At 37.3% G+C, this 16,906-nt stretch overlaps 1 protein-coding gene across 1 annotated transcript in view; it reads right to left on the reverse strand.

Annotated features, from left to right (window-relative positions):
• The window catches only part of NEK11 (NIMA related kinase 11), a gene marked incomplete at both ends in the record, with an annotated part of 99,259 nt that overhangs the window by 71,189 nt on the left and 11,164 nt on the right, over window positions 1-16,906 (reverse strand). Inside the window, 3 exons of the mRNA XM_081996360.1 lie at window positions 5-69; window positions 6,100-6,218; window positions 10,401-10,566. Of these exons, the coding sequence (XP_081852486.1) occupies window positions 5-69; window positions 6,100-6,218; window positions 10,401-10,566 (350 nt within the window). The remainder of the gene's footprint in view (window positions 1-4; window positions 70-6,099; window positions 6,219-10,400; window positions 10,567-16,906) is intronic.

Here is a 16,906-nt window from a genome sequence, read left to right on the forward strand (position 1 = left end):
TCACCAATTTTAAGAAGATTGTTTTTCAAAAATATATTCTTGGCTTTCAAATCTCTGTGAAGTATCCGCCTGGAATATAAAAGGAAATTCAACCTCATCCAACTTGAAGCATTCAGCCATGTATCAAGTATCTCAAGTATTTATCTTCATTCCGTGTTAGGATGACCAGCCCACCACTGCTACAGTCTAACCCTGTAAGTGACAATGCACAGACGATGGCATTAAGGAGCTTCATATAAACACAGAGGTGCATTCAGACACCCATGTGGAGGATGAAAGCCTAAGCAGCCAGGATAATAATAATGCACCCAAGGATCCCAGCTTGGGAATACAGATACAGGCTTAACATGAGCTGCAGAGGAAGGAAGAAAGGCAAGTCTTCCTATCTGACTCTTCTTAAAAGCATTACATCTTGTTTTCAGCCAGAAGAATGAGATGTCTCACAACAGAATAAGGGATGAGAAAAACAGCAGTAAGATTCTAACAGCTCAGGGAGCTCTCCTTCAAAGAAAATGTATTACTTGAAAGACAAATATGTATATAGACTAGGCTAGTAGTTCAATTTTTTACAGTAATGGTGTGAAAGATAAAAGACCTTTACAAAGATAGACATCAAAAGGAAAAGGAAAAGAATAACTAGCTTTTACAGATTTATTTTTCCATCAAAGACTGAAACAACATCATAAGCTACACACCACATGGGGACAAACAGCATCTTCTGAATTTCTTGAAATCTTAACGTGTGACAGTAATTCTCCAGCCCCTTAGGAAAATAAAATATCTCTACAGTACACAAAACATGTTCTCAATTAATTCTTGTTAATAATGCTTCCAAAAGGGTTCCCACATCCTCAACTAAACTAGAACTCATCCACTTTTAAATAGCTTCATAACACACAGTATTAGTTACCAGCTCTGCTCAGGAGGAGGCTAAAATAGCATTTGGTACATACTGGCTACAGAAATTGTATTTACTAATATGAATACAGTAGTCATTCAGCCATTTAGAACAGGTAAGGAAAGCAACTGACATTCTAAGATTCTTGAGATGTGGGCAGGAAAAACAAATATACTAATAGAATGCAATTGTTCTTGAGCAATCCTCAAGTATTATCATGAATTTTATTGAATTGGTAAGAGTCTTAGGCATTGAGATACTGAAATTATTTCCAAAATAGTTTCCATATTAAGACTAGAAAATATGAATTCTACAGCATAATTTAAATAAGCAATTCAGTCCACAACTTATTTGAAAATAATTTTTGCGAGAGAAAAAAAAATACTAAATTCAATATACTCATTTCACAAATGGGAAAAAATGTGAAAAATAACTTCTAGAAGACATTGTAGTATGCACATAGACTGAGTATGAAAAGGAAACATTTCTATTTTTACGGGACATAGAGAAAAAAAAGAGTTCTTTATGCTTCATATGGCAATCTTTCTAGCTCTTGTCCTGAAAGTAATGCTTGTAAAGAAAGGTTTGCATACTGGGAAAAATGAAAGTTTTATTCAGAATGACTCCACTGATGTTTATAAATAATTTGTTCTCTGTTTGGCAACTTTCTTGAGCAATATGCATACGCTCATCATACATTACATCAGTAAGGAAATAAGCTAAGGTGATATTCATTATTATTTCATAACCCTATATATAGACGTAGTTTTATATAAATCTTGCTCTGTTAATTTAGATTCATAAAGTCTTTCCCTACCATTCATCACACAGAGCCTTTGAAAGAACTTGACTCCACCGAGTTAGATTTTTCTTGCATATTGTTGTTGAGCATTGGTGGGTTTTAACTTTTTTTAAAATTTGTATTACTTTGTAGAAAGATAACCACAGACTCCATGAACCTAAAAGTTTCCTGGATATCTGTGATTTCAATAACGGGTATCTTGACATATAAAAACTATCTAGAAAGCTTTCAGTAGCATATTATTTGAAAAGGAGATGAAGAGATGTTTGGGTCACATTAGTTTGAATTAGAATGTAATGCTAATATAAGCTTGCAACATATTGATGAAGATGTTATGCACATTATTTGCATTACCAATAATTATAAGATGCTTTTATGTATTAATATGACTAAGAAATACTTGGGGTGATTCTTTGGAATTTCCCACGATCCCTTGATGCAAGTCACCTTGTTCTGCCACGATATGTCAGAAAATAAACAAGTTACAAGCTGAAACCTTAACTGAAACAACTACTTTAATTCTAGTAAGAAACAAATATTGAACCTGCACTGTAAATCCAGTTTAAGAAAGAGTGTGACTTTTTGTTGTAGCAAGACAGCCCTATAAAGGCAACACTAATTAACTGGGTTGCAGCAAAATTTAATCTAATTTGACAGACAGTGAAGTGGCTATTGCTGTTTTGGGTAGAAATTAACACTTAAGAATATTTTCAAATTTGGGCTATAAATATACCCATACCCATGTTCTACAGAGTACCTGTTCGCTGTCTCATAGTAATAAAAAAGCAGCACAAAGCACTGAACAGTGGGCAGCCTTCTTGAATGAAGCTTCCTCTGCAACATGCCAGCAAGTGAAGCTGATTGAAGCTGAAGTAGTTTACTGCTGTGAAATATTCAGCAATTAATTTATCCTTCTTCTATCTGAAGAACTATTTTCTGGGTAAGTCTGAATCCTGTACTAGGAAAGACAATGTGAAATCCAGATGAAGTCCTTGGGCAAAGCCTGCTATCCTGTAGATTGAAAGCAACAGATTTGTTTACATAAGCTGTAACTGTATAACTATCTCTCTGTTGTTCATAAAGGTTTGCAAAGTAATGGATAACATAATGGTCAGCTTTATTCAGATTGAGGTGAAAAGAATCAATGGCCTCATTGCCTGATGGCTGTGGGGTCAATTCCAGTGATGTGCAATGGGCTACAAGTGTGCCAGAGAGATTAGATGATAGTTTCACGCTGTCTCCATCTAGATAAAACCACTGAACTATGTTGCCTCTCCTTTACTTTTCTCTCTGGTTGTATCAATGATAGATGAGGACTGAATCTGTTTAATTCTAGATAACGTGGCTTTCAAGTTTAAAATTAAGAAATCCTTCCAATTATGTAAAATAGCCAGTAGATAGCATAATGGCCACAAGATATTCATGCCCCTTTTGGGATTTATGAAGCATAAGACAGGAATGCCTAATCTGTATAAACTTTATTATCACAGAAAAAGAAAAACAACCTGAGGCAGCAAAAAAGTCCTGTTTTAAAATACATTTCCAGCATAAGAGTTTTCAAAAAGAGCAGAAGTTTAACTAAAGCTGTGCAAGAAGGACAACCAAGAGCATAGTCTATGTCTACAACCAGAAATAATAACTTTTGCTGCTCTGGAACAAAAAATCCCATCCACAGCAGCTGGATTTCCTAAGGAATGGCCCAAGGAAGTCCAACACACAGGCAACTAACACTTCAAGCTTCTTTTTCTAGGGAAAAGTTTTCTTTGCATTAGAACATAGTTCAAACACATTACATCTTTTTTCCATATCAGTAGAGAAGAAACCATGTATGACACCTCCATACATAAACAGAGGGCTGTTATTATGTTTCACTAATTCAAATTAATTTCTGTAAGTAGTTTTAAATTCTTTTAAGCCTAACCTTTCCATTTAAGCTATTGTTTGGCTCTAAACTAATAAGATAAATATTAACTTTTCTAATGTACATACCGTCAAATAACACATAATACAATACAGGAAGTGCAAATAAAAATATTTGTATGTGTCTGGAGAGATGCTATTAAATAGCTATGATTCAAAGACAGAAAATGAAATGCTGTTTGGAAAATCAAATTGCTGCTTTCACTGTGGAATTAAACTACTTTTCAGGAAACCCAGTAGTGTAATACAGATATTTACCAAAGAAAGCTTATTTGTAAGATTTTTTTTTTTTTTTATATTTATTTAAGAACAAGTAGAAGATGAGAAAAATAGAGAGAAGAGTAGACAAAAGGGATGCATGGGAAAACAAGAGATAAAAGAGGCATGAGGAAATACAGAAAATGAAAGACAAAAAGAATAACTTATACAATAAAATAGAATAGTTCAGTTCGAAGGGACCTACAATGATCATCTAGTCCAACTGCAATATTATTATTATCCCGCATTAGTCTGCACAATGTGTCCTCTAAACACATGCATTAAAGAAAGGATTTCACCAAAAGTGGACTTTGCAGATTAGCAAAACTTTTAATGATAAATTGTTAAACTGGAGTTCGAGAAGGTAATTCAAAAACCCCACACTGATAGTTTAATTAAATGGTCAGGATTTTTATTTCCATTTCCCTCTATCCTTTCGGCCTGAGGTGAATGCTGAAGAGCACCGCATCCCAAGAGAGCTCTCTTCGTTGTGCTGCCATCATTGCAGCCTGTGGGGTGGCATGTCATGTGCAAGCCCCATATAAATTGGCATTTACGCACCAAAATGCTCTTGCATCCTGGACAGCAATTCACTCTGCCCTCTTCCCACTACAGTCTGACACTGCAAGTGCAAAAAATTCATTAGGCATCTATCAGTTTAGGTCAACGTATCCCACATATTTTACTTCAGCTCAACTCAGAAATGGTTGTTCTTGGTGACAGAACTACCTATTGTAGTGACTATCTCTACCTATTGTGCTGTCGCAACTCAAGTTCAGGCAACAGAACTTGGCCCAAGCTCTGCTGTGAAAGATATTTGAAACAGCTACATCAATTTTGTTTTCACTTCCAACGCAGTGCATAATAATCTTGTTTTCTGAGTACTCATGCAGGATAAAAGACTATGGATTCTAGTTTACATTCATCTTGGAAAAAAAAAAAGAATTCTTATCTCCAAATTCTGGGTGTAACCTACTCTTCAAACATAAATATCTTCTCCCCCTGGCTATATTAATAATTTAGGCCATTATTTTAGGCAGATTAGCTCATCTCCCCAAAACATGCAGGTGATTACAGACAAACATCCTTAGCCTCTGCTAAAACAGCCCTTGCAACAACATCCTTATAAAGTTCAATAGGAATAATCATCCAAATAGTTCAGCTTGGCAGGATGAAAAATCTTGGACTTTTGGGCTACAATGCTCTTTAGAAAGGATTCTCTGCCTTAGTCATTAACGTGACATTTCAGAGCTGTCAATGGGCAAAAGCAACAGGAAGGGGAAAGAGGAAAGGAGAAGGTGCTGAAAGCCAGGCTAACTTCAACTGGCTCCCTGTTTCTGAAAAACTCTAGGAAAGGAGCCTTGTACTCCCATTTGCTCATCTGTTCCTCCAGTTCTCAGTGTGGGTGGCAGTGTGCTGGGCCTTCTGCTCCTGGCTCAGCACAGAACTCCATCTCCCTCATACCATGCTAAATAATCCCACCTACCTCAAAGGTGACAGCACTGGGTGACACGGGAAAGGGACCAAACAGGGCTCATGCACATGTCCAGTACACCAGCAACAAGGGAACTGTTTAAATCACTGAAGTCAGCCTGCTTAAATCACATTACAGTCCAGAACTACACCCATGGAGATGACCAGGTAGGTATTCACCTGTACCTACCCCTGCTCAAACAAAGTGTGATCTCCACACATCACTGTCCAGGTGACCTGCAGCAATTTTTCAGGTTAATCTTTTATGTGCTGTTAAAAAAGTAATGTCTGTTTTCAAAGAATGTATGTACGTAACTTCACTGATTTTAGTGGGAGTACATCCAGAATATATATTGGATTATTCACATTAAATATCTGCAAGAGATCCTTGTTGACTCCCCTTGAAAAAGCTGACTTTGTTTTAACCTTTTAATCCATTTTCTTCTAACAATGTTGAACTATTTCTATTGTGCTAAATTTTTCACTTGGCTATTTGAAAAAGTATGTCTAACGCTAAAAGACATCTACCACTGCGCTGCTAAAAGATATAATACACAGTGTTCTTGCAGGATGGATAAGTAATTACACTTTAGGTATACAACATATACTACAGCAGTTTGGTGACCAGGACTTTATATCAATACAAGACAATCCATACTGTTTCATTTCTGTTTTAGTATCTGCAACTAGTCAGTAAGTCTACTCACTCCCCTCCCAAGCTAAACGCTTTCATATTAAAGGACTGTACCTTTCATGCATGTAGTTGACTCCAAGTAACAACTGTATAAACCAGTCTATTATTTGTCTTTGAGTGAATATTCTCCCGGATTCTTTGTACTCTTGAATTTTAAAGTCTAGATCTCCACCCTGAAAAATATCACAACATAATTGTACATTGAAAGTAAGTTTTAAAAATGTCTTCTACTTCATCAACTCCACCTTCTTGGACCTTCAGGCTTCCTACCATGTAGTCTGTAAAATGAACACTTGCACATGAATGCTGAACCCTCCCAGCACCAAAAGCATACAGAACTAAGGATCAAAATGAGATCAAGGAGTCTGCCTGCATAGGGAAAGCAGGTCAGTTTTCTCTTAGTGTTACACAATATCCTTGAAGTTTTCAACTGTTCTCACTTCATGTCACCCAGCTTTAGACATGTACATCCGAGCTGGTCACCTCAAACTCCCTTTACAGTTAACACAAAGGAACAGGCACCTGTATAGTGCAATTATCTCTGCCATCTAGCTGTCTACTTTAGGAAGAGATGGATCATGTTGTAGAAAAGCTGCTTCTCTGCAAAAGTTTATGAGGGCCTTCTAGTATGCAGACACCTAAATCAAGCAAAATAAATTGCCCTGATCGGTCCAAATAAGTTTACAAATTTGGGAAAAGCATTTCCACTTAAGTCAAATATTGCACAGTCAAGTGACACTTATTAAGCTGAAATAACCACATCACTGTCAAAGAAACCATGCTGTTCTCTTAAGAATTAAAACACAGTTTCTTTAATAATGATACTTTGTCCCTCTTCCAAACTCCCTTCTGGTAGAAACAAAGCCGAATTAAAGCTTCAAGGATCTGTAGCATGTGTTATTGTAAACACTTCATTAAAACTACAATTGATCATGAAGTAACACTAGAAATGGAGCAATATGAGACACAGTAGGCAGTAAAAATAAACCAGAAAATATATATAGAAAAAGACTACTTGAAAACTGTAAGTCAGATGTTTGAAAAAATCAGTTGAACAGCAGCATGATGAAAGAGGTTTTTGAGGCAACTTATATAAAAATTGTTCATTTTGCTGTTTATCCAGTTTATAAAATAAATTGATTTTGTCTACAAGAATACACACTAGTGGCAAGCACTATGTTGAGGTAACTAATCCCAGAGCAAAGGCACTGTGAGTCTCACTGTACTATAGTGACTAAGTACCTTACATAAGGACAGCTTATTCTCCGTAAATCATTACTTTTACATTATACATTCTGCATAAAATCAGAAGTTTCTTGTGCCATGTACAATAGTTTAACCTGTACAACTGTACCTGTACCACCATTTCCCACCAAGAACCCTTCCCTTCTCTGCACTGTTGAATCTCAACATTTTATGATGTCTTCAGCATTTATTGTTTTTCTGTTCCCAACACCACCAGTGCCTCACACTGCTGCTACAAAGTAAGCAGATTCTGTCCTTGAAGAGCCATACATTTCTGTCCTGTACTTTAACACAAATTTACAGTAACTTCTGTGATCCCTGAGGTTCCAAGTTACAACGTTCAAGACCGAGTGTGTTAAAGAAAAAAAAAGTTTTGTCATATATGAAAATTGTGTTCCCTGACAACATCCTGCAATTTTTAATTGAAATGCCTGAATCATCTCATTCACTAGGGAAGGGAATATGGCTTCAGCTCTCCATCTGCCTCCCTCCTGCGGCCAGAGAGAAGGTCTTCTGGGAACTTGGAGCTCTCAGCAGCTGCTTCCCCTTTGCAACTCCAAATGTTCAACAGCTTCCCCCTGGTGGCCTGCAGCAGAGCAGAGGAAGGAAAGAAAAAGTGTTGCTGGGTACACTGCTGCATGGCAACCAGATGGCCTGTGTTTGAGCCTGCTCACACACCTCAAAAATAATGACTCGCCTATTCCAGACAGCTGCTCCAGACCATCCAGAGCCAACTGCAGCAATAGCCCAAGACTCAGGGGCTGTTCAAACATGTGTCAGCTGGCTACTGGCCACAAGGGACTATGCACTACCCAGGTGAAGACAGATGAAGTGCGGCAGGCTCCAATCACCATTTCTCCCTGTTCCAAGCTGTCCTCTATCACAATCACACATTGCCATGAAAAATGCAAAAAAAAAAAAGAAGTGTAGGACCTACAGAGTTAGGTTGGTGGGTACTCTCTTAAGTTGGGGGACATTTTCTTCAAAACGTCTAAGGAGAACAAAGGCAAGTTGAAGTACTACATGTGCTCTCAAGTAACTGTATGGATTTTTACCTTCAAGCAGAGAACACTGGTCTCAATGTCCTACAATTGATTTAACCTTGATTTTGTGTCTAAAAAGGGAAAACAAAAATGCATCATAAAAGATTTCTTGAAATACTGCTGCCATGAAACTCTGAAGAAGTTTGTTAACCGAATTTTGCATTTCAGAAGGTCAGTATAATGAAGTTCATAAGGAATTTAACAAATTAAGTAGATAGGGAGTTTCCGAGCTGCATTTTCTATTTAAATGTCAAGAGTATCAAATACACCAGTAACTTATTTAAAACTGCTTAGCACCTAAAGCTGATAATGTGAACTGGCATTTATTGCTTTAGTTATTCCTTTTGCTCAGATTTCCTTAGCATCTATATACTCACATCACAGCTGAAGAGACAGAATAATTGTTTGGGGAAAGTACAACTAGTCCTAGTTTATGATGTATTAAAATGATGCAACTTTTAAAGTAACTACTTTGTAAAAATTGTATTTTATTGAAGACCAATTTGTGTTACACAATGAAATCCAAGGTTCACAAAGGCATTTTTGTTTGAAATATGACTTACCTGACAATGTTTATATTGCCTGTAAGATTTTGATTTGTGAAAGCTGCCAAAGAAGCTCCAAAACATTTTCATGCAGGGTAGTTTACATTACCTGAGCAAAAAAAATTTCCAAGGGGTGCTGCAGCAGTTTGTGATTACTATGGTGATTGCCTAAAACTTTATTCCAGATTAAAAAAAAAAAAGAAAAAAGAAAAAAAAGTAAAAAAAAGCAGTGGACCAAAGCCACTAGTCCAGCTCTATAATGCTGCTGAAGAGGGTCCTTTATTCCTATAGGTTTAACTTAGGACACTTTCTACCACTGGCAGAGAAAAAATGAATCTTAGTGCACAGAAATATCTGGGCAGTTAGAATAGTTCAGTTCTGAACTCTGCATTTCCACAGAGAGTTGGCAATACCAAATTTCCATGAAGCCCCAGCTGTCAGACATTCGGGGAATGATGCAAAGGCCTTCTGTATGGGTGTTAAAATAATATGTAAACAAATATTCAGATTGCATAACAGAATTGAACACTTCAGACTTAATTTTTAAAAATCCCAGCAACAGCTAGGCATTTAACTGTCATCAAAGAAAGCTTCTAAGGAAGCCGTGACTGGCAGGAATAGTACTTCTTTAATTATTCACACCAAAGTTGAATGCTTGAAGAAATGTGATTAGTTAATACAAGTCTGACTGGTGGACAGGTAACCCAGTAGTCCAAGGTCATTAGCTTCCAAAGCATTTCAAATGTCTAGCAGAGCACAACTGAAGAGTCTGCTTCACAGTTTCATAAAAAGATCACTGTATGTATAACAGATTACATTTTTTAAAACAGCACACCTGAAGTAGGCACTTGTTTTATATAAACTCTTAAAAAGCTGGCTTAAATATGTATAAATTATTTTCTTAAAACCTTAAGATAGATTTCATCAGCATGTTTTTGGAGTGAAAAAACCGGGTAGCTCTACTGTAGTATATGCTGCTTTAATATTTTTTGTATCCTCTAAACTCTGGTCTTTGACTCACACTGTTCTCCACTTCATAAAGCCACTACCAAACTCTTCATCCATATGATCAGGCTTGAGCTTCTTGTAATCACCTCCAAATCACAAGCGAGTTTTCCCTTCCTCATTTACATCTGATCTCATATCATGTCCCCATACTCCCAGTTTTATCCTCTCTTACCTATCAGTAGTACATGTGGTAAAACCTTTCTGAGTTCACCCACAGATCTGGTAATGTATCTGTGTTTAAGTCTTTCTTGTATTACTGATTATAGTGAATGAAATGAATTTGTGTTTAAAATTTCCTCTTCTCTGGTTTGTTTGTCTATGAGCTACAAGTCTCATGTGAGCAGGTAACATTGCTTATTTGAAATATGCCTAACGAGTAGCAGGTGATACCACAAGTAAGTAAGAGTAAAATTCCAACTAAAACATTAAAGCAAGTTGGGCTAGGTTTCTTTTAAGACCCTATTTTAACGCACACATTCTGTCAAATTTCTTCAAAGTAATCTGTAAGTCTCACCTCACAATATTCAGTGATAATGCAGAAACTATCTCGCTCCACAAAGCTTGCATAAAATTTGACAATGCCTGGATGATCTAATTTGGAGAGTAACTGTGCTTCCAGATTTGCTTCAACTGTTTCATTAGGCTTTAGGTCTCCAACAGAGATTTCCTTTAGAACCTTTCTAGAGGAAAACAAGAAATCTTTATATTAATAAAAATTAAAAAAAATAGAAAAACCATGTAATGCTCAAAAACCCATCATAATTTCTTTAAATGTAAAATAATAACATTAACCAAGCATTTGGCAACATAAAATGATGAGGCAAATATGGGTAAAGAAAGAGAATGCATTAAAATGCAAATAAATATGCTAGTCACCATCGCAATTCAGCAACATTTTAAAAATACTATTAAGTATTTTTCCCACTAAATCCCTACTGCACTGTTTTCTTCATGACACGTTTTCAGTGCTACAGACTAGTGCATAATAATAAACACAAATAAAAAATCAAATCTAAGTGATTTCGTACCCACTCAGATCACATGCTTAAGATTCATACCGAAAATAAGTAGTAGCAAGAAACTGTTTGTTTTTGCTGTTTCTGCCGAAGTCTCTTCATGGAGGCATGAGAAAAACCACACAAAAGGTAGTATTTCTGTGACCTATTCTGATGATAAAATCATCATTTTTTTTTTCTAAAGATCAGCCTGCCCTTCATCTGAACACCTAAGTGGAAAGTACAAACCTAGATTTGTGGCTGAAACCTAATTCTACTGTTTAAAATAACTATAAATTTCAGTGATTAACATTCAGTGATTAACATTAAACAACGTTTAGGCCCTAAACGCCCCAAAGCTGAAAAAATTTAAAGGGATTTTTCATATTCTTCAACATGTGAACATGCCATAGGAGAAATTGTTCTTCAGACTTAGCTCCATATGGTACCTGGAGTTGGGGAGTTTACTGTCAACTTGTCCTGGGAAAAAAATCTTAGTGCAGGGCACTATGAGGAATCGTACTTTGCAGGGATCTTCCTGATGAAATTTTTAAAAAGGGCATACGTCACACAAAGGCATGCCATTTCCACCTACTTTACCAGCTGCTGAAGAATGGATCATTGGTCTACGTCTGAAGGAGCTGTCTGAAACTATTAGAGAATATCACAGTATTTTACTGAAACAAAATGATGAATTTCCAGAACTTCTTAAATACATGGAAGGTAAGTTCCACACTGAAGGGATGTCTTCACAGTGCTTTTAGTAATTTCCCATTCAATACTGTATGGTTGTAAAGTCACAGTAGCTAGGAATGACAGCAATAAAACCACAGTAATTCACTTGATCTAAGGAAAAAAAGCTGTATTTCTTCGTCAGAAAATTTCTTCCTAAACCTCAACCATCAGTTTCTGACTAACAATGCATGAATTTTTACATGAACTTGCCTAATCCCCATCTGGGCAGTGTGACAAAAAAAAACATGCCATTTGATTTGTCTCCGTCTCTACAGACAAGCTTCATACTACACAAACAGGTAATAGCTACTGCAATCTTCTCATCTTCAGCTGACAAGGGGACATTATTGCTTCCATCATATATGTTGTGTCACAGAACTGACAAACAGAGTGAGTCCTTGCTAAACATCACTTAATACAAGCTTCTTGTATACCCAAGACAGCAATAAAAGCCTGATGAGTTGATGTGCAGGGGTAACTTGTCAACTTAGTCACTCAGTGATTTTGATGCTGTCATCAGCTGTCAGACAACAGACAGGTGTTTTTCTTATTAAAATTCATTCCCAGAAGAACAAATCAGGAAAATGTACTTTTGTAAATAAAGTATTGGTTTTCTGCAACACAATGCTGATTCATATCCAGGACCAGAAGTCATTTGCATCTAGAAAGAAAACTTTTGTGATGCAATTGAGATAAAGCATATCTGCATGCCACTGGTATATGTGTGTACTGTTTCTCTATGCAGATAAGGTTTGATTTTACTGAGTTTAAGACGATAACTGGACTTCACACTTCCTGCAAAGCTTTTGAGATCTACTTTAGTAAATGCGCTTAAAAATTAAAAATAAAAATTTTAAAAACTGCACATTGATTAAGTGTTGCCAAAGAAGTTATGTCAGGGTCTCAGAAGTCTCACAGAAGAATAGTCTCCAGATGTAAACTGGCTCTTTTCTGGTAACTTTAGAAGAAAAAGCAATGAAGCTAAAAGCCTTCAGTCAGAATTTCATCTGTGTAAATTAACCATACTTTTCACTATATAAAACACTTAGAGTGCTTAAATTTACCCTATTTCATTATTTACACAAGTAACTTCTACCCGAAGAAGCAGCTAAAATGGGCACTTCCTGTCATTTAGGGGAGTCCTAAGATAACTCAAATTTGGCATCCCTGGTGATGCCAAATAGGCTGATGGATCCATAAGCTGATGATAGTCTTTCTGCCTATCAAAAAAAAAAGGTCAGTGATCATAAGAAAACCACAAATTTTTCTTAGCTAAACAATCCTGATTGCATTTCCCCTCTACGAAGAGAATCCAGCTCTACACTTTGAAGGAGACAAAGCTTTTGTTTATATGATCCAACCTGCATTTTAAGGTTACAATAAAAAGTTATCACTGCTCATAATTCAGCCATTGTACTTGTGTATCATCTGCTGAAAATCTGCATGCATTGAACAGTTTAAAAACATATAGTTAGGTAACACAAAATATTTTAAGCAAACTGTTTGAAGCATGTGACATGAACATTTATTACGGACATTGGGAATAATACTCTCCTAAGGTTTTGTCAAGACTCCATCTGGAATATACAGGTCCATCTGAAGGTCAATTTTTTTCATAAAACCTGCCCGTCTATTTTCTGCCACTTAGACTTGAGTATTAAGCAGGATTTAAAAGGTGCAAAACTATTTGCATGAACTAAGAAATCATAGATTTAGGTGGCATATACAGAAAAACAGGTAAAACAACTAAAATGTGGATGCCCTCCAAATACAATACGTAAAGCTACCCTTTTTGATACAATGCTAAAAGAGATGTACCAATTCAAATTTATTTATTATTCTAAATTACACTTAATTTAGAATACAAACATTTAAGCAAATGATAGAATCATTTAGGTTGGAAAAGACCTCTAAGGTCATCAAGTCCAACTGCAAAGCTAACACTGCCAAGTCCACCACTAAACCATGTCCCTAAAGATAAGATAAAATGTCAGTGAACAGACAACTAGAAAACTTCATTACAGAAGTGCTAGCAGATATCTTAAACTTAAATACAGAACAAAAGATTTTAACTGTGTGGGAAAAAACCCTTAGCCTTGCAATTTAATAGCGCAAAGACACTTCAAACTTGATCTTGAACTGATCACAACCAAAAGAGTCTTGTAGTGAATGCATTCACATCTTAAGAGTAAAAAGCGCCGGCTGCCGCTCTTTACATCCGACTGGGAGGAAGCTGGGTCTGGTACAGGTAACAGCATCCATCCCTCCAGGGTGTGAAAATAATATGAGAACTAAGCCCACTCCCCACAACACAGAAAGCGGTGGCCCTGCCTCTGCAGTGCCCGCGCCTCGCAGGCTCACAGACCTTCCCCGGGAACACCTTCCGGCTTTCATCAGCAAAACCTTGCTGGCTTGCATTGTCACGCTTTGAAACACAGCCAGGCCAGCACACCGTGTCTGAAAGTGCAATAATGTGGAGCCAATGGGGATAAATAGAGCAAGACTTAAAACAAGAGAAGAACAAGCATGGAGGTGGAATCCTCCAGGATATGGACACCCAGTGGGAATCCTTTTTGAGCTTTACTAGTGACTGACAATATGCCATGGCAGTGTTTATCTCAGCCTATTTGCACTTATCTAAAATTAAATGTTTTACAACCCATCTGGTATTTGTTTACATTGATGACATACTTTATTATTATATAATTTGGTTTATTGGATCAGATGCAATTCTTAAAAAAGACAGCCTTTCTCAAAACGCGCTCCGTTTATTGAGTAAACTGCAACATGAATTATTGACTAGGTACATTTACTTGCTGGCAATGGAGTAAAAGAAATAGAACTCTTTTAATGTCAAGAATAAATAGGTCAAACTACCACAGAGAGGGTGTGCTCTAGGAAAATATGATCAAAATTTGAAGGTTTTAATTAAGTAGAAACTTCATTTTACACAGGCAGTCATTCAGTTAATTGTGGCCTGACATTAGCAAGACCTCCTAGCAGGTAAGCAGTGTGCAAAGCTAGGAATTTATCATTCCATATAGTTTATATTTCCAAGTCATCCTGACTTCACTATGGAGAGTTGTGGCATAACCCATAACCATATATTGTATTTCCATCCACTCTGACCTTTGTAGGACTACCTCTTCATCCTGGAAACTCCGCAGTACAAGGACCACCTGCAACTCTGTAAAAATTTATCACCTCATCTGCAATTGGATCTGAAATTGGTCATAAACAATAAACATAACATAAAATAAAAGGACCGCTTGTCTAATTTATAATGTCTTAAATTTTATTTATCAAACGGCAAACTGAGAAGGTATGATACTACAAATGGGGACCAAAATTATGAACAGGTGACAACCCTCATGCACGAGTCCTGTCTGCACAACAGCTTCCACCGTATTAAAACTGTTTCTTTGGGAAATTCAGTAAGAAGAACATCATCTGCATACAGACAAGATGAAGTCAGCCATTGTTACTGCTTCTCACAGCCAGTTGCTTTCTAGAATATCACACGGTTGATGAGATTTGCATGTTATAGCTGACAGTGTAGTTCTAAAATAATCATTTTAGATTTCTGGTGACAGCTTCCACACACAAAATATATTACTGGAATCTAATTTTTTAGATATAGTACTACCTGTCCCCAGCTTCAACTGTCCTTTCTGCACAGTTTATATCCAGATATTACAGATTCCCTTTGATTTCACATTCCACTGTGCACATGAGGCACCCATGTAAAGTTACTTGCCCGCTGTCAGGCCTTACAGTTTCCTCCCGTTTCCTTTCCTCTCACATTTACACATTTGCACATCCAGCTTTTATTGCAATTAAGAAACGTGCTGATTTTATATGCCACTCCATTGCCTGGAATCTACTTCCCTCACTTAGATTGGTCTTCTAGTTCCATTGTAATTTTCATCTAATCCATCCCATCACACATACAGTTATCCTGTTACTAATAACCTTACCAGATTTCTCTGCCTGCTGTCAGTGACTGGCTTTCCCGCAGTTTACAGCTTAGTATCAAAAATAAAAGAAACCATTCCTTACATTTTATCCATTATATTTGGAGCACCACTATCTGCATGCTCCCACAATTTAAAGACACTCATTCACCTGTTAGGGAAAGAAGGAGCTGGTGAGACCATGAAATACAAAAAGTCATCATACACAAATCAGTCCCACCTAGAACAAATACTTGGTTTCAGTTAAGGAAAGAAACACTCATAGTAAATTAAGAGCACATGATTTCTGTGGGGAAATCAAGAAGATTACCACACTTCCAATGAAAAACAATGAGTGCTGTTTGGTATTATATGTTTACTCATTGGCCAAAACATTTCAAACCTAAGTATTACTATAGAACTCCTTAAATCAAATGTTGGGCTCCTTTTATCATTCCCATGGCCATTACTGATTTATTACTTGAGCCATAAACCCACTTCAAACCTAAGTATTGCTCCACAATTCCTTAAATCAAATGCTGGGCTTTCTTTTGTCAATCCCATGAACACTATTGATTTAGGGATCTGGACAGGCTGGATGGGACCTGGACAGGCTGGATCGATGGGCAAAGGTCAACTGTATAAGGTTCAACACGGCTAAGTGCTGGGTCCTCCACTTCAGTCACAACAACCCCATGCAATGCTACAGGCTTGGGGAAGAGTGCCTGGAGAGCTGGCCAGTGGAAAAGGACCTGGGAGTGTTGGTCAACAGTCTGCTGAACATGAGCCAGCAGTGTGCCCAGGTGGCCAAGGCAACCAACAGCATCCTGGCCTTTATCACAAATAGTGTGGCCAGCAGGAGTAGGGAAGAGATCATCCCCCTGTACTCAGCACTGGTGAGGCCACACCTCGAATACTGTGTTCAGTTTTGAGACCCTCACTACAAGAAAGACATTGAGGTGCTGAAGCATGTCCAAAGAAGAGCAACAAAGATGGTGAAGGGTCTAGAGAACAAGTCTTATGAGGACCTGCTGAGGGAACTGGGATTCTTTAGTCTGGAGAAGAGGAGGCTGAGAGGAGACCTTATCACTCTCTACAACTGCCTGAAAGATGGTTGTAGCAAGGTGGGTGTTGGCCTCTTCTCCCAGGCAACAAGCAATAGGACAAGTAGAAACGGTCTCAGGTTGCACCAGGGGAGGTTTAGATTGTGTATTAGGAAAAATTTCTTAAACAAAAGGGTTGCCAGGCACTGGAACAGGCTGCTCCAGGGAAGTGGCTGAGTCACCATCCCTGGAGGTATTTAAAAGAGGTGTTGACGTGGTACTTAGGGTTTAGTG

This window comes from Phaethon aethereus (genome assembly GCF_964289735.1).
Source record: "Phaethon aethereus genome assembly, chromosome: 2".
NCBI classification, from domain to species: domain Eukaryota; kingdom Metazoa; phylum Chordata; class Aves; order Phaethontiformes; family Phaethontidae; genus Phaethon; species Phaethon aethereus.